This window comes from Abramis brama, assembly GCF_963993115.1.
Source record: "Abramis brama genome assembly, chromosome: 10".
NCBI lineage: Eukaryota > Metazoa > Chordata > Actinopteri > Cypriniformes > Leuciscidae > Abramis > Abramis brama.
The window spans coordinates 30,611,804-30,631,354 of record NC_139972.1 but is presented as its reverse complement, the minus strand read 5'-3'; the positions used below and the strand labels follow the sequence as shown (position 1 = coordinate 30,631,354).

General features: G+C 44.6%; 1 protein-coding gene across 1 annotated transcript in view; it reads left to right on the top strand.

The window, feature by feature from the left end:
• The window catches only part of LOC311091491 (uncharacterized protein), a 255,781-nt gene that overhangs the window by 117,472 nt on the left and 118,758 nt on the right, over positions 1–19,551 (top strand). Inside the window, exons 23-24 of the mRNA XM_084127443.1 lie at positions 5,396–5,857; positions 15,652–16,065. Coding sequence (XP_083983569.1) covers positions 5,396–5,857; positions 15,652–16,065 — 876 coding nt within the window. The remainder of the gene's footprint in view (positions 1–5,395; positions 5,858–15,651; positions 16,066–19,551) is intronic.

Below are 19,551 nucleotides of genomic sequence, written 5' to 3'. Positions count from 1 at the left end.
TAAGACATGCTCACGAACACATTATGTTATTTCACACGCGCAAAAATGAACCTTCAGCTGGCATGATAAAAGTACTCGCGCACAAATTCAACAACCGAGAGGTGTACAGGTAGCTGCGAGCGAGCGCCTGGCATACTCTCATAGGTTAGAATGCTATACAAGAAGAAGCTATACAAATAAAGCAAACAATTCAGTCAAACTTCTTATACCTTTTACTTATACTTTTATAATGGATTGGCTAATATTGATAAAACTGAAATTTAACAAAAAGAGACTGGGTTGAGTTTTGTCATTTTAAATTGTAATAATTGTATTTAAAAATTTAAAAACTGTAATGTTGTTTACTGCAAAATCTGTTGTTTAGTACAAATGCACATATTGCCTGGACCATATTAAAATGTTTAATGTTTTTATATTATATTTAAAACGAAAAGAGGCAGGTTTGTGTTTTATATTTCGTTTTTTTTATAAATAGGCAAACGTTATGTGCAGTGAATATAATCAATACGCGTTGCATGAACCACATTTGTGTGGCTATCATGTTTAAGATTTCTTTAAATGAAAACGAAAATAGTATGGTGTTTTATCACATATTTCGTTGCCTAAAATATACACAGAGATAACCGGAGTAGCAGAGCGAGCTGAGTGACGCGCGCTGCGTCAGAAGGTGGGCGGGGTTAGGATTTCCCAAGATTTTCCATGATGAAAGTGACCAATCATAAGAGGGTCAGTGCCCTCCTTGGTTTCCGCCCCCAAATTGTCAAAAGTCATGTAGACTCGAGGGAGCAGAAATCAGCTGAGCGAGCAGAAATCCACTGCGCGAGCAAAACAGCATACCGCGAGCAGAAGCCCGGTGCGCGCGAGCAGGATTCCACTGTACAAGCAGAGTTAACCTATGAGAGTATGCCAGGCGCTCGCTCGCAGCTACCTGTAGGCCTACACCTCTCGGTTGTTGAATTTGTGCGCGAGTACTTTTATCATGCCAGCTGAAGGTTCATTTTTGCGCGTGTGAAATAACATAATGTGCTCGTGAGCATGTCTTACACACTCATAACTTTTGACTAAAAAATAACGCCATACATTTCGAGCCGCGCCTGCAATTTCGCAACTCTGTCGCATCTCTCAGCCGCCCTTCCACTCACGTCACTTTTTTTTAAATCCCCTACAGCGCGAAACATGAGTCCTGCAAACGCGGCGCCGAGGAGCTTGTATGTAATCGGAGGACAAATGGCTCCTTAGTTTCGAAATGGTTTGGGTACAAGGTGATCGCGTTGAAAATAAAGGCGTTTGTCTAGCGTTAGAAGCTCATTTGAAACATTGCCGCGGCTCATTTAATAAAATGACAGCTCCGAAGAGACGCCGCTTTAGTTTGAGGTAGTGCTAACAATAATAAAGAAAGATGATGATAGCACTGTATCACACAAGTTGCAACTTACATCTGTGTCATTCTTTTTGGTGAAATGGTCCCACACACTACTTTTCTTTGCACGCTTCATCCTGTCGTCTGCCCTGGCTCTAACCTCGAGTGTTTTAGCCTGTAGCCTTCACTTTTCGCAAACCTTGTGAGCGCGCGAACCCAAACGCTGTGACCTCGCGCCAAATGTTTTTACTGGTTTATTAAGAACAAACAGGCGAGTTATGAAAAATTGAGTGTGAGGGATTTGTTCACTTCACACAAAAAGATCTTGGAATGAGATGGCTAACTGTAGTAGCGTTTAACTTTAGTCCACTGTCTATAATAGCCTAATTTAGAGATCACTTTTTTTTTTTTTTAACCGACTACCTACAACTTTAATCGGTTAGCGTTGATACGGTCAACCATCGGTCAAATGGTCATCGGTTAACATCCCTAGTGGGACCTGTAGGATTTTTCAGAAGAACACCGGGCAGTTTAACTGCTCAGGACAAACAAGGGACTCAAGAACAACCATCACAAAAAAAACAACAACAAAAAAAAACATCCAGGTAACAACACACAGTATTAAGAATCAAGGGTAAATAAACTTTTGAACAGGGTTATTTTTATAAATTAAATTTTTTTTTTTATCCTGTGGACTGTCATGATATATTGAGCAGACAATGTGGTGAACTGACAGTCTCTTGGTTTTATTATTTTACATACGCAGCAGTGAAACAAACTCACTGTCCTCTCTGTGACTGTTCAGCTCCGCCCCTGTTGCCCAGCAACCCTGGAGCGAACAGTCAATCACAATCTTCTGTGTACACATATCACCTCATGGACTCTATGTAAACATCTTTCATGTAAAATATCCTATTCAGGACAGCACTAAATAAAAAATAACATGCATTTTGTATGATCCCTCTTATTTTGTTTACATTATTCACATTTTCACAAATTCTGCAAGGGGTTCACAAACCTTCCAGCAGCACTGTATATGTTAGCATGAACTTGCATTGCATTTTTATGGGCTGAAATTCTACATGGTTGTTTATTCAAGCTGTAATATTTAAATTGAAAACATTTCACACACGTTTTCATTATTAAAGGGGGGGTGAAATGCTAATTTTCACTCAATCTCCTGTTAATCTTGAGTACCTATAGAGTAGTATTGCATCCTTCATATCTCCAAAAAGTCTTTAGTTTTATTATATTTATAAAAGAAAGATAGGCTGTACCGAGTCTTTCCGGAAAAAAACGAGCGGCTGGAGGCGGGCCGTGTGTGCGAAGATAAAGCTGTGCTAACGCGCCGAGCTAACAACACACAGAGACATTTGAAGCAGTTTTACTCACCGCCCGGTTCCAACGCACGACCGCGAACCTTTATCATTGTGACTGCTCGATCCTTAAGCATTAGACGATCTGCAAATACGTCGATCTGGGCTTTGTTTATAAAACAATCATCGTCGAAATGCAGGGAACAAACAGTCTTGCACAACTCTGTTGATGCTCAGAAAAAACAAACTCCATCCACTGGTCCCTTAACGCCGGGTTCTTTGGGAATCTGTGCAGGGTTGTCTTGCCCTGGCAACCAAAAACCCACTTCTTTGGTGACATTGACTTCCCAAAAGCCGAGCAGAGCGCTTTGATGAGGTACTGCTTTCGCTCTCTTCTCTCTCTGGTCTACGAGTGCGCGCGCCCGCGACCTTCTGTGAGAAGTGCCCTTAGGACCCATATAAGGAAATTCCGCCACATCTGACGTCACACATGCCCATACTCGAAAAAAACTTTCCGAAACTTGTGACAAACCGGAAGTTAAGTTGTTCAAACGTACAACTTAATTTTTGAAATTTTGTCCATGTTTAGCATGGGAATCCAACTCTTTAACAGTGTAAAAAACTCAGTATGCAACCTATATTATTCGACAGGTAATTTTCGGTCAATTTTATTTCGCTTTACAAATTCGCTTCCACAAATTCAATGGTTCAAATTCGACAGAACATTTGCTCAAACTTTGTTTAAAAAAAAAAAATATAGATTTCAAAAGATATAAGCTGTACAGAAATACTTATTTTACAAAATATTCAATTTAATATTACATTTTCACTTTTATTCAATATTTTATATTCTTCTACGCTGGACAATAAAGTGATAATTATGTGTGTCTCCACAGATTTTGTGACATTATTGACATGGATACCGAAGCTGCTGTTAAGTTTCTGCTGAATCTGTTTGTTTCAGCATCAGAGTTTGATGCAAATACAGAAGAAAATTACACTGAACTATTAACATCTGTGTGCAGCTACACATCTTTCCCCTGTGATGAGAATTATTATGATACTGAGTTTGAGATTTATCAGTGTGATTTCCTGCTGGATCTGTACTTACATGTGAAGGACTATGAGACTGAAACAGGCAGGAGTGTCCTTCCAGCATTACAGCCAGTTTATCAGTCAGCTCCTGCAGTCTGGTGTGTATATCTCTCAGAGAGAAAGAGCTCCATCCTCCTAGAAGTGCTGAAACTCCAAACACAGAAGAAACCAGTAGAGCTGATAGACTGGACAGATGAAGAGAGTGAAGTGAGGGGATTCCTCCAGTGTCTGCCCTACATCTCTGAGTTGAGGTGAGACTCTGGTGGGAAAAAGACCACCATGCTTGTTTTATTGTACTCAGTGCTCACAATATAATTAATGTAATGTAATTAACTTACATATTTATTAAACAACATGAATGTGAACGTGAATCAGAATTGAATTGCATGTCATCACACAAAAAAAGAAAACACTACCGGTACATTGATGTGTGGTTTTGTCAGTAGCATTAGTGTTGTATTTGTAAGTAGATCTGTTGTTGAAATCCTGCTCTCACCCTCATTCATTCAGTTTGTTTCTGTGTAGAGAGAGATTGTGTTCATATTTCTATTATAACAGCTTCATGCAGCTCACAGTATGTTTACATGTGCAGTTATAATTGATCAACAGAGGGTTTTTACTTAGTCGAGCTGCAATCTTCATCTCTCTGTCCAAATATACCTGATACAATACATAATCAAATATTCACAGAATGAAATACACATAGTACATTACCATTTGTCTTTCAGAGAATGTGCACAATGATGAGGATGACGACCAATTGTAGAATGATTATTGTAACATGTATACATGCTGGATGAAGAAAAACTACAATCGCATTATCTAGGTTTGTTAGTTTGTCTTTAGAAAAACCGAACTGGTGCAATTTTATTCAGACTAGAAGATGAATAATAGTTTTAGAAGATGAATAATAGTTTTAGTCCGTCTGAAATCAAACATGTAAAGTACATGTGAACGTGATTACTGATGTGATCATATACAGGACAAACTGCACTTGACTTTAACAAAGCTCTAGATCAGTGGTTCCCAAACCTGTCCTGGAGGACCCCCAACACTGCATGTTTTCTTTTTCTCCCTAATCAAACACACCTGATTCAACTCATCAGCTCATTAACCCATGTGATAATGAGCTGATGAGTTGAATCAGGTGTGTTTGATTAGGGAGAAAAAGAAAACATGCAGTGTTGGGGGTCCTCCAGGACAGGTTTGGGAACCACTGCTCTAGATAAAGCATTTACTGTCATGATAGTCAGCAGACAAGCACAGTGTAAGAACTGTCTGTCTGGCACAGTTTTACCTTCATAATAACTGATTCAGGGGCTTAAATCATTTTGAAAGTATGTCTAAAAGAAATAAGGTGATTTCATTATGTGATTATTTTTCCCCCATTTTTTAACTGTCCGCTTACTTTTTAGAAACCTGAGACACAAAAACCCCCCCAGAAAAGTCACATTTTTAAAATGCTTAATTTATAATTGTATTTGAAAGACATAAACACTCTTGATTCAGCCATAACAAACATTAGATAAAAAAAAACTCTGCTCATTTATATTGTGGATCACATACAGGATTTTATTTTATCCAGCTCTGGGTATTAACATTCTCAGTTTGTCTCTGTCCACAGAATTCATGAAAATGCTTCTGAGGAAAAAGAATCTGCTGTCCAGTTTCTGCTGAATCTGACTGTTGCAGCTTCAAAGTGTGTTACAACTACAGGAGAGAATTTCATTGAGCTTTTAACATCTGTGTGCAGCTACAAATCATTTCTCTGTTATGATGATGATGATGATGATGATGATGAGTTCCATCAGGATGAATACTGTGATTTCCTGCTGGATCTGTGTTCACATGTGAAGGACTATGAGACTCAAACAGGCAGGAGTGTCCTTCCAGCATTACAGCCAGTTTATCAGTCAGTGTCTCCTGCAGTCTGGAGAATAAAGCTCTCAGAGAGAAAGAGCTCCATCCTCCTAGAAGTGCTGAAACTCCAAACAGAGAAGAAACCAGTAGAGCTGATAGACTGGACAGATGAAGAGAGTGAAGTGAGGGGATTCCTCCAGTGTCTGCCCTACATCTCACAGCTCAGGTGAGAGTGTTTGTGTTTACTGTTACACTGTGGTCATTGTTTGTCCTGTGGACAGTGTTATTGTGTTCATCTGTTTCCAGCACACACTGATGTTATGTAACACATTATAGGAGACAACAGCACTTGACTTTGCTGGGGTGCGTTTCCCGTACAACGACGTAACTCACTGCATAACTACCAGTACAGTGCATCGTTGAAGAAATCAGCTAGCTAGTCACGACTGTTTCCCGAAACCATATAGTCGTACGTGGTCACTGTTTGAGATTGAATTAAAGCTAGATGTTTTGCTATAAATTATAGACATGGCATCTGAGGACTATTTCTCATTTTTCTCAGTTATTTTGCTTCATTTCCAGATGCAATCATAGGCTCGTTCCTACGCACTAGAGCATGTACGCACATGTGCACTCTTAAAAAATGACGCTTTAAATCTCTTAACAAACTAAAACACGTAAATTACATTTGTATGTATTATAAATAAAATAAACAGATTGTACTGAATGTCAGCTTTCTTATTTGGCTCAAGATAAGAATTTATTGAGTCCACATGTCATGTAAACAAGAAACTATGTGTCTAACCACATCTTGAGACCTGTCGTCATTCAAAGGTGAAACTTTGAGAAGATGCGGCCGGGAACAGCTATTTCATAACACTGTGTCAAGACCGGACAAAGACAATATAATGTCCATTATAGTCAGTGATAGTGATGCTACGCTGGATGCGGCACGACGCTACACGACACAGCAAAAACCCGACAGTAAACTGATGCCACTTTCTATTTCTGATGTACTCCAAGCTCTTGCGCTACTTCTGTTATGAAGGACGAATGAACTTGCAATGGTCTGTCATGTCCACTGTAGAGAGCTTCTGCGGTATGACCAATAATGGTCACGTCCAGTTTAAACACAGTGTAACAGCGGTCAGTTGGTCAGATTCTGGAGTGCTGATATTTGTGTGCAGCCCAACTTACCCTTCCTTCAAACACATTCATTCATTACATTCACTGCATGTGCCTCTGTCAAACCCATAAATGACATATCACTTAACAATTAGTTAATAATCATGTGCCCCAACAAGTGAAGACATAACATAATGATACATTTGCAAATCATTAGTTAATGATTAATTAAAGCAGAGAACTAGAAGTTGAAGTACATAGCTTTGACCAATTGTGGTAATTAACACATTAATTTACACTATTAGTTAATACAATGTGTTATTAAGGAATTAATGCAGTGTTTCCCCTACCATTATATAAGGGGGGCGCCCCGCCCTCCTAACGGCTCCCCCCGCCCCCCTTGAAGTCAAGTAAATTTGATTTGATTTTCTTTATAGCGGCAGATTACAATTTGTTATTTTATTAAAAAAAACTAAATAGCCCTTAAGTAATATGTTATTTATCTTATTTCCACGATGGCATGTCTTTTCTGTCTGTGTTTGCGCGTTTACAATTATCCCAATGAGTGCGCAAGCGCGCACACTCACACACAAACAAACACTTGCGTCAAATACAGATGAGCACTAGCGGACAGAGAGCGCGCGGCGGGAAATATGTCGCTGAACTGAAGATGGCAACACTCGCTCTACTGCGAGTAGCAGCCGGAGTAGCTCTCCTGCTCCAAGTCTACGCCCGTTTCACACATATTTCGTTTGCAGTGCGTGTGTGCGGTGAGTATTTTTTTCCGTACCCATGCCATGTTTACAGAGCTTTCACACTGCACGCGGATGCAGTCCGTCGATGATCGATCCGTTTCAGTTGCGGTGCGTATACAGCAGTGCAGCGATCGTTTCCGCACCGAGTCTACTTTTGCCGTTTATATACTGTCTATGATTTCTGCTGTGCTGCAAATGCTGAATTAAAGTGACAGCGCATGTTTCGTGGTCAAAATGAACACAGATTGACCTGAAAATGTAGTCATTTCACCATAAGTGCGATTAATTAAATAAAATGTAGTAATCTCACCATAAATTTATTTAATTAAATACTACTTTTTTCACTTTAAGACCGGGGTAAAGCAAGGAAAACGTCTCGGTTACGTATGTAACCCTCGTTCCCTGAGTAGGTAACGGAGACGTTACGTCGGAAGACGACGAATGGGGTTTCGCTTAGAAATCCTATCATCTTCGAGTATTAAAACACGAGCCAATGGCAAAGAAATGCCATGGGTCTGCGGAATTTGCATAGCGTAACTCCGCCCCACCCTGGGGGTATATAAGGAAGTCGCGAGCAACATGCAGATATGTCTTCGCTGAGGAGCCGAGACTGAACTCAGGCGTTCCAGCGGTACAGCGGAAGTGGCAGGGAGACGTAACGTCTCCGTTCCCTACTCAGGGAACGAGGGTTACATACGTAACCGAGACGTTCCCTTTCGTTGTCACTCCGAGTTACGTCGGATGACGACGAATGGGGTTCCCGTATAATCACGCCACCTCTCGACTGTCTTCCAGTGCCCTGCGTAAGTCTGAGCTCCCTGTCGTGAGACTAGCACGGACGAAGGAGTCCTACTTAACACAGGAATACCAAGGTACACTGGGAAGCATATCCAGTGGAAATATGCAATCATGCCCAACCCGAAGGGGGGGACTTGGAATACACATATGACCCCGAAGGGCTGCATACGGAGCAACACTGGGGTGTCCAGCCGCAGGTGGAATATTTCAACCCCAGGGGTGGCAAGGTGGCTTGCCAAGGGAAGACACATGCTCAAAGAGGCTTACAGTGGAATACACATGTGGGGGTCGCCCGAAGGGAACCATGCACATGGAGGCACCTAGCCAAGCGCGAAGCTGCCAGTGGCATAACTCTGGCGTTGACGTCGTCAGTGCTGGAGGAGACTCAGGGCTTATTAGGCTCACCTGAGGAGAATATCGCACGTATCCCGTCCGTAGAGAGGAATGGCGAGCAAGCGAAGACACCTGAGCAGAATCTAGTACCGGCTAGTTGAAGCGAGTACATGAGAAGAAACTGGCTCTACTCGGAGATTGTAGAATCTCGCAAATGTGTTAGGTGTCGCCCAGCCTGCAGCTCTGCAGATGTCTGTTAGCGAGGCGCCATGCGCTAGAGCCCAAGAGGATGCCACACTCCGAGTGGAGTGGGCCGTCACACCAAGGGGGCACGGTCGACCTTGCTGCTGGTAAGCCAAAGCAATGGCGTCCACTATCCAGTGAGACAACCTTTGCTTGGAGAGAGCCTTTCCCTTCAGCTTCCCACCATAACAGACAAAGAGCTGGTCTGAGGTCCTGAAACACCGCGTTCTGTCTACGTAAGCACGAAGGGCGCGTACTGGACAGAGCAGTGCCAAGGCTGGGTCTGCCTCCTCCAAGGGCAGCGCTTGCAGGTTCACTACCTGGTCTCGAAAGGGTGTGGTAGGAACCTTGGGCACGTATCCAAGCCGGGGTCTCAGGATCACGTGAGAGTTAGCCGGCCCGAATTCCAGGCACGCTTCGTCAACCGAAAATGCCTGCAGGTCCCCTACCCTCTTGATGGAGGCCAATGCAACCAGGAGCGCTGTCTTCATTAACAGGAACTTAAGCTCCACTGATTGCAGAGGCTCAAAGGGAGCACTCTGCAGGGCAGTTAAAACCACTGAGAGGTCCCAAGAGGGTACGAGGGGAGGACGAGGAGGATTTAATCTCCTGGCTCCCCTCAGGAACCTGACGATCAGGTCGTGCTTTCCCAAGGACTTACCATCAACTGCGTCGTGATGTGCGGCAATGGCGGCAACATACACTTTCAGGGTGGAGGGAGACAGCCTTCGCTCCAACCCTTCTTGCAGGAAGGAAAGCACGACACTGATGGGGCATTTTGTGGGTTCTTGATGTTTAGAAGAACACCAGTTGACGAAGAGGTTCCACTTCAACGCATAGACATGTCTCGTGGACGATGCTCTAGCGGAAGTGATGGTAGCCACCACCGCTGGTGGTAGGGTACTCAAACCTGCCTCGTCCCGTCCAGGAGCCACACGTGGAGGTTCCAAAGACCGGGACGAGGGTGCCACAGGGTGCCCCGTCCCTGAGAAAGGAGGTCCTTCCTCAGAGGAATTGGCCAGGGAGGTGCTGTCGCAAGGAGTATGAGTTCTGAGAACCAGGTGTGGTTGGGCCAGTATGGGGCAACCAATATGACCTGCTCCTCGTCCTCCCTGATCTTGCGCAGGGTCCGCGCAAGAAGGCTCACTGGGGGAAACGCATACTTGCGGAGGCCCCGCGGCCAGCTGTGCGCCAGTGCATCCGTGCCGAGCGTGCCCTCGGTCAGGGAATAAAACAGGTCGCAATGGGACGAGTCGTGGGAGGCAAACAGGTCTACCTGTGCGTCGCCGAACTGATCCCAAATCAGCTGGACCGTCTGGGGATGGAATCGCCATTCTCCAGAGAGAGGCCAAACTCGAGACAGCTCGTCGGCCGCCTGGTTCAGGTGTCCCGGGATATAAATGGCTCGAAGCGACCTCAGATGCTTCTGACTCCATATGAGGAGGTGGCGGGCGAGTTGTGACATACGGCGGGAGCGCAGACCACCTTGTACGCTACTGTCGCGGTATTGTCTGATCGGACTAATACGTGCTGACCCCTGAGCAGCGCATGGAAGCGGTGCAGGGCGAGACGTACAGCCAGCAACTCGAGGCAATTGACATGCCATAGGCGCTGGGGTCCTGTCCAGGAGCCCGCGGCAGCATGTCCATTGCACATGGCGCCCCAGCCCGTGGTGGAGGCATCTGTTGAGACAACAACATGCCGGGAAACTCGTTCCAGGGGCACTCCGGCCCGTAGAAAGCTGAGGTTCGACCACGGGGTGAAGGTCTGACGGCAGGTCGGAGTCACTGGGACCCGGAGCTTGCCGTGTTGCCATGCCCACCTCGGGACTCGATCGCGAAGCCAAAGCTGAAGCGGTCTCATATGAAGCAATCCGAGCGGCGTTACTGCGGCTGCGGATGCCATATGCCCCAGGAGCCTCTGAAATAATTTCAGTGGAACCGCACTCTTGCCCTCGAATTGGCGAAGACAAGTCAGCAGTGACTGCGCGCGCTCGCTCGTAAGCTGCGCGCACATGGCGACCGAGTCGATCTCCATACCGAGAAAAGAGATCCTCTGCACGGGGCAAAGTTTGCTCTTTTCCCAGTTGACCCGAAGGCCCAGACGGGCTAAGTGTTGGAGCACCAGATCCCTGTGTTCGCAAACCCGGTCTCGAGAGTGAGCTAGGATCAGCCAGTCGTCGAGATAGTTCAGGATGCGAACCCCGTGTTCCCGGAGGGGAACAAGGGCTGCCTCGACGACCTTCGTGAAGACGCGAGGAGACAGGGCTAGCCCGAAAGGGAGAACCGCGTACTGGTATGCCTGCCCCTCGAAAGCAAACCGTAGAAACGGTCTGTGTCGAGGTAAAATGGAGACATGGAAGTAGGCGTCCTTCAGGTCGATCGCTGCAAACCAATCTTGTGGCCGCACAACTCGAAAATGCGTTTGGCCGTGAGCATCCTGAACGGCAGCCTGTGAAGGGAGCGGTTCAGGACGCGCAGGTCCAAGATCGGTCGTAACCCACCCGATTTCTTCGGAACAATGAAGTAAGGGCTGTAGAAGCCGGACCTCATTTCGGCTGGAGGGACAATCTCGATCGCACCCTTCGCCAGTAGGGTGGCGACCTCCGCTCTCATGACCGGGGCATTGCCACCGACCATAGTGAAGCGGACTCCGCTGTAGCGGGGAGGAGATCGCGCGAACTGAATCGCGTAGCCGAGCCTGATGGTTCTCGCGACCCAGCGGGACAGTCTGGGAAGCTCTAGCCAGGCTTCCAGAAAGTGCACCAGCGGGGTCATACGAACCACAGACGTACCGTCGGGGGTGCAGCGAGGCGGAATGACCGGCCCAGGCGTGGGTGGCATAGCGGCCCGGTGCGGGGGCACGGTCATTAGCCGCGTCCTGCCAGAGGAGGCCAGGGGAGGACCAGCGTCCCACGGGGGCGTGCTCTGGCAGGGGTCTGGCGACAGAGGGGGATGAGAGGAGCGTGGCCCGTGGGCGGCGCGTGCTCTCATCCGCACACTCCGTGTGCTCAGAGATGGGATAGTGAGTTCTTTCTTTAACCATTTTAGGGTGCTGCCCGTCGTGGGACGAGCAGCGGGAATGGGAAAACCAAGGATTCTCCCCCGGCCCTCCACCGGGGGAAGGAGCGGCCCTGCTACCGGCTCCTGTGCAGAACTCATCGCCATCTCTGAGCAGCCCGTCTCAGGAGCGCCGCTTAGCCTGGCGTTTAGCGGGGCGCGGGGCGGGAGAGGGCTGTGGCGCCTTCCTACGGCTTCCTCGACGACGCGACCCGGGAGCAGCGGACTGCTGGGGCCGATCGGGAGGGGCGGGAACCGCAGGAGGGCGCCCTCGGCGGCGAGCGGGCTGAGGCACCTGTGCCGACGGCTGCGCCGCCGAAGCAGCGGGCCGCCGGGGCAGGACATGTTTTAGAGCCTCAGTCTGCTTCTGGGCAGTCGAGAACTGCTGGGCAAAGTCCTCGACTGCACCGCCGAATAGGCCAGCCTGGGATATGGGGGTGTCGAGGAACCGGGTCCGCTCGGCCTCCCGCATATCAGCCAGGTTTAGCCATAGGTGTCGCTCCTGGACCACCGAAGTGGCCATCACCTGACCCAGCGAGCGTGCGGTCACCTTCTTCGCTCGGAGAGCAAGGTCGGTGGCGGCACGCAACTCATCAAAGAGTGCTGGGTCAGACCTCCCCTCGTGCATATCACGCAACATCTGGGCCTGGTAGACCTGCAGAGTCGCCATGGCATGCAGTGAGGAGGCCGCCGTCCCCGCAGCTCTATAGGCCTTCGCCACAAGGGTGGAGGAGAACCTACAGGCCTTGGAGGGGTGCTTTGGGTCCCCGCGGGAAGAAGCACTCTGAGGACACAGCTGCATCGCAACAGAGCGTTCAACCTGGGGAACCCCAGTGTACCCTTTGGCGGCCGCCTGATCAAGGGGAGGCAAGGCGGAGGCGGTCGCCGAGCGATCACGGGAAGACAATGGTGCCTTCCAGGACCTCGTGACCTCCTCATGCACATCCGGGAAAAAAGGCATTGGGGTTGGCTGCCGACGCGGATCAGCAGCCGCACCCAAAAACCAATCGTCCAGCCGCGAACGAACCGGCCCAGGTGGCGGGGACCACTCAAGACCGATCGCCGCGGCTGCCCGGGAAAGCATGGCCGTCATCTCGGGATCAGACTCGGACAATGCTGGGGCACCCGAGGGTGGCAGCACAGCCGAATCCTCACTTCCCGAGGACTCCTGCCCACCTTGTGATGCAGCGATCGACATCACGTCCTCCTCTGGAGCGCCGAATGAAACTCGCGGCAAGTCAGAAGACTGTACAGCGGTTTCCACGCGGACACTCGCGGGTTGCACGGGAACAGAGGGAAGTGTGGAGCGTGGAATAGTCGGCGCTTTGTTCCACACTGTAACCCTCAGATCACCCTGGCCGCCAGCCGAAGTACCAGCCCTCTCGGGACCAGTAGATCGGGGTGCGGATGAGGGGACTCTCACATGAAGATCATTGAGTCTCGATCTCAACCGTGCGATGGGCATGTTCCCGCAGTGGGAACATGACTCATCCACAAACGCTGCCTTAGCGTGCTCAACACCCAGACACACAAGACAGCGATTGTGCCCATCAGAGTCAGACACGAATAGACCGCAACCAGAAGTGCACGGGCGAGGCATCTTTAAAAAGACGTGCCGCGTGCAATGCTCTTTTGTGAAAGGAGATTTCTCCGCAGAGTGTTGAAGCGACCAGGGAGAGAACACACAAACTCTGGCAAATCACTGCACAGATCAGCAGGGAATGTGCACTCGCTGGAACTCGCTGTCACACCAACACCTGGAGAGAGACTCGTCTCGAAGAGATGAAGAGATAAACTCAGGATTTGGCTGTGGAGTGAAGTACATCAACTTGGCTCCGAAGCGAAAACATATCTGCATGTTGCTCGCGACTTCCTTATATACCCCCAGGGTGGGGCGGAGTTACGCTATGCAAATTCCGCAGACCCATGGCATTTCTTTGCCATTGGCTCGTGTTTTAATACTCGAAGATGATAGGATTTCTAAGCGAAACCCCATTCGTCGTCATCCGACGTAACTCGGAGTGACAACGAAAGGGAACTACAATTTACCTCAACAAGGCGACATAATGACATTCGTGGAGGTGGAAAAACAAGTTCTTTGTGACATGCAAGATTTATTGTATTAAAATTTAAATGCAAAAGATTTTAATATAAATACATGGTTAAATATTTGTTTGCTTGAGCAACTTAATATATAATTATATAGAAGTAATGCATTGAATAATACATTGTTTAAATTGTGTTTAAACGTGAACGCGCGTTCACAGCAGTGCTGCGTCTGACAGGATTATTCTCTCCAATAAATGCATCATAGAAATAAAAACTTCTCACAAAAAAAGCCCATTTAAAATTTGTTTGTCATATAAATGTATTAACTAACATTAACGAACAATGAATGAGCAATATATTTGTTAGTATTTATAAATCTTTTTTTAGTTGTTAGTTAAAAAATAAAACTATTTAAGCTCTGGTCCATTAATATTAACAAATACTTCTATAAATTTAACAAAGGTTATTTGCAAAAGTCAATTTTAAAAAGATTTAAATATGTTTTTTTTTTTTTTTTAAAGAGATATCTTATGTTAACATTTTTTTTGTGTGTTTTATGTTAACTTTTACAAAGCATTACCCTCCCAGACAATGTGACACATAGATAGATAGATAGATAGATAGTGTCTGTGTCAATTTTCCCCAACCAACCAACCAACCAACCAACCCCCCCCCCCCCCCCCCCCGCCCCCCCCGTTTTTCAATATATGAAAAACTTCATATATGACTTAATCTATTTATCATATAGACTCTTTATTAGTTGCTGATGCAGTAATAATTAATTAATGGTTTAGTTCTTCAAGAGTCATACATTAACACATGATTATCTGTGCATTAGTTAAGCATGAATTAATGTATTAGTGCACCCGTATTGTAAAGTGTTACCGCTTTATTTATCAGCCACTCTGCTCTCACCAATAGTTTCAAACGCCTGTACTTTCCCCAGATAGATGGACCTCAGGTGCACACATGCACACGTTTTGGGAACAATTTATCTTACACGTTTATTAATGTCTGTGACTATAGTCATATTATTATGACAGTCATTTTGTACATTAAGGCACTTTTTACTCTTTTATAGTGTTTGTGTTTGTAACTGAGCTGCAGTAAAAGTCCACATTGTGCCTGTAAACTAAACCAAACGTACATTTTGGAGTTATACTCTTACAAAGAAAATGTATATCCGTAAACAATTATGATCATAGATTTAAGAATCACAGTCTTACAAAAAAAATATTACATGTGTGTTGCTGCCAATTTTTAACTTGGGCTTAATTTGTCAAATATACTTTGTAAATATGTACTTCATGCAAACTTTGACCTGAACAAATGGCATCAAAGTTTTTGGAGTATTTTTACCACAATTTCATATATTAACTTTTTACTAGTCTTGCATAACTTAAATTGTAAGAGTAAATAATGTACAGTCAGCTGGTCATTATCACAACATAAACCTGACTGAGTGTTCAGGACTGACATGCTGATTCTCACCACAAACTTCAGAGGATGAAATACTCTTCTGTCTCCTGCTGATCACATGTTGTATCAGATTATATTTGACAAGCTGTTTCTGTAGATCAGTGTCAGTTGATCATTTTCATATTAACACTTCCTTTCCTTTGTCATCTTTAACTAAATGTTGTTCATTCTTTCTTTAGATTTCTTGAACCACAGAATAAATCATCTGAATCATGGGAGAAAAGAAAGAGATTAATACTGGATTTGTGTCTGCAAGCTGCTGTTCTCCAGAAAGAGACAACAGAAGAAACTGTGAAGAAACTGCGGTCATCTGTGAATTATGGGATATGTGATTTCCTGCTGGATCTGTGTTCACATGTGAAGGACTATGAGACTCAAACAGGCAGGAGTGTCCTTCCAGCATTACAGCCAGTTTATCAGTCAGTGTCTCCTGTAGTCTGGATCATAAAGCTCTCAGAGAGAAAGAGCTCCATCCTCCTAGAAGTGCTGAAACTCCAAACACAGAAGAAACCAGTAGAGCTGATAAACTGGACAGATGAAGAGAGTGAAGTGAGGGGATTCCTCCAGTGTCTGCCCTACATCTCACAGCTCAGGTGAGAGTCTCATGGGGAAAATTACACTCATAGTTTGATTTAGTTTATTTTAATGTTGTCATTTAAATGCATTAATAAATACTATTGTTAAATTAGATTAATTAGAAATACATTTATGTCAGATTCATTAGTGATGTAAGTTTAATTTCTATTGTTTTAATGTAGCTAAAGATTTTGGCTGTAAGACTGATCTGTTGTTCTGATACCTATTCATTTTTTTTAGTTCTACTGTTTACATTCACTTGAGACAGAACTGACTGTATTTACATTAATATTGAGCCGAAACACACTGGCCCTCATTTATCAAAAGTGCGTACACCAAATTTCCAGCGTACACCTGGCGTACACCCAAAACCACGGTGACTTTGAGATTTATCAATATGGACGTTGGCGTACGGCACGCTCAAATCCTACGCCAGCTCAGGAGGTGGTGTACATGTACGCATGTTTTGAGTTAGTGCGGAAATGCGCAGAAAAACAATCCCTAACACCACAAAACGCACTGACAAACTAAAAGATATGATATATTATGACCCACTGTAAAAAAACAACAACATAGTAATTATAAACTTCAGTGTTTATTTTTGTGCAACATGGACTTCAATGTTTAATTTGTGTGACTTTACCAAAGCATTTGATTTGTAGGCATATGTATTCCTTCAGTTGCGAGCCTGTGCGCTTTACCTGACGTTTCAGGGTTCTGCACACGGACTGGGTTCAGTAATGAAAGGCTTTCAATGACCAAAAAATAATTCAGACTGACAAAATAATAAAAATGACATTCTTCTTCTTTTAAATAATAATAATAATAATAAGGTCATTTCATAGGAAAAAGTATCAGTGCCTCTAATATTGCACATGAGTGTTTTGAAAACATTATCCATAAATATACAACGTCTCGGTTACGTATGTAACCCAAATAATATTTGGCCGGCCCTTTGAGACAGAGACACCGTTCCAACTTTAAAACGTCCGGTCAGTACCAGTGTAAGTTGCTCACGAAGATGACATCACAAGTCCATGTCATTCGTCCGCCATATTGGATTGAACAGAAAGCGAAGCAAAATTTTCACAGGTCACAAATTTGGTCCGAACTGGACCATACATGATCCTTGGACCAAGCCTCACAAAAGTTACTAGAAGGATTTTTGATTTTCGGAAGAGTTGCCCGTCACAGCCAAACGAAATCGGCGGCATAGTCGCCAAACAGAAAGTCATCCATATCTCAGGAACTCTGTCACGTATCGAAACCAAACTTTGTACAAGAACTCGGGACTCCAATGTGAGGATGCACAAGATCTGAAATTTTTTTTTTCTTTTTTAAATTTCAGGCTAATTGACAAACCCATTTACCTATGTCTATGCAAAAGAGTTTCACCTCACACTTTTAATGTTAATGCATTTAGACAGTAGGTGGCACTGTTGTATTACATTTCACAGAGCTGCCAAGTCAGTGAATAGACTGCATTCGTTTTTACTAGGTTTGTCTTAATAAATGCAGGGCCTGAATTTCGTTTTTTAAACTGGGAGGGAATTCCACCGCTTACATGGGTCACATGGGGGGGATCTAAAGATTATGGGGGGGGGGGGTAACTTTTGATGCATCGGTCTAATTTAATCATCTTCATTTATTAATATCTACAGATTTGTATGCATGAATTGTGCATTTCCAGTTCTCAAAACAGTTAATAACAAAAAAAAAAAAAAGTATATTCGCTAACCGAACAATTCATTGTCTGTGGCTGTTTGTGCGCGTGGGAAATATGCTGCGCATAACAATAGAAAACAAGGAGAAACGCACAGTCGCATGCTCAAACAATCAACAACGTCGCTCTAGATGTGTAAAAACCAAATTTTTACAGTCTATGGTAAAAACAAGTGGAAAGCGTGAGCGCGCCGCTCTCTCCTTTCCACAAGCGCTTGCTCTCCCGTGGCGTCTGTCGTTGCTATGCAACCATGAACTGCGCTCTCCATGATGACAAGGAAGTATCAGCAAAAGATTAATTGATTTCTAGATATATTATATTTATAGAGATGAAAAATAATAAGGCAGCTATGATCAGCTGTTCGGCCGAACATTCAATGTTGTTACGCTGCAAGCTGATCAGTTGGTTCGTTGCTGCCGCGCTCTATCACTCGCACACCATAAAGAGCAAAATGGTTTTTAATGTTTCAATTTCATGATTAAAATGACATCATTTGGAAGCGGATAATTTCTTCACAAACAGCTCATTATGACTCAATGTTAGAATGCTGCACCTACACTCGATAGTGTGAATAAGATCAGCGCAACGCAGGCCACTGCATTGACAGCGTGAAACATATGATCTGTCTACGGCCAGGGCTCAGCGGAAGACAGAGAATGCCGGTCCAGCGCTGATTGAGGAATTAAATTCGAAAGTAAAAGACAGTTTGACATCTTTTTTCTCGCATCTGTGAATTTATTTTTTAAGAGTCATTGACAGAGTCATTTGCTCTGAGATGAAGCGAATATATTTGTGCGGGAATTTCTCGCACTATAAAAGCTAACCTTGGCGGGAATGGTTTAAATTATGTGCAATCCTCACATTCCCGCACCGAAATTCAAGCCCTGAAATGGCAGCGGGAGCGGGATGTGTAACTCTAGCATATGGCGCATATGTCATATAAAGTTAGGCAAGGCCAAACAGCGTTATCCATGTTGTTGCGATTGCATCGCTAGAGTAAGCTAATAGTGAAACTGATAGCGTTTTTCATTTAGTTAAAGTATGAGGACTGACGGTAGGCTATAAAAATCAGCATTTCTAGGGGATGACAACCATCTTGACAGCAGCAATCAAAGCATCGCGCTAATTATTACAGTAGACCTTAATTTGAGATAATAAATTTGTTCCTAATCAAAGGGAACACTCAACCACAGAACAGCTGGGTGAGTTTTGTATTGGCTTATTGGATACAGTAAATGAAGACTGTCAACTTCTTTTCAATACTATTTCATCACCCAAAACACTCCCACTCTCTGCTGTATAACCAAATATTTCAAAACCAACAACCAAGCCACATAAACAATGCCATTGGCACTAGTCTACATTGCAGACATGTCTCTTAATGCACATAACTTTTCACCTTTTTGCACAATCTTGAAAAAAGTACTATTGTTGAAATTCTCAGATCAAGCAAACTACAACGCACCCTTATCCACTTCCTGCTCACGTTAGTGAACCGCACCCGAGCAAGCACACTTCGCAGTTCCTGACTGTTTAAAACACAATAGATATCATTAATGCACTTTTTGGATAAAACTGCGGTGTATTTTGGCCATGATCAATGCATTGTCACTTTAATTCAGCGTAAGGGAATATTGCCGTGTTGTAAAGAGCTTTGTGTTACATTATTGTATGAAAAGCCCTCTATAAGCAATGTTTGATTGATTTGATTGATTTATTGATATATTCGTTTTATTTTCCATAGTTTATTGCTTATTATTTATCATTAGCAAAAGTATAT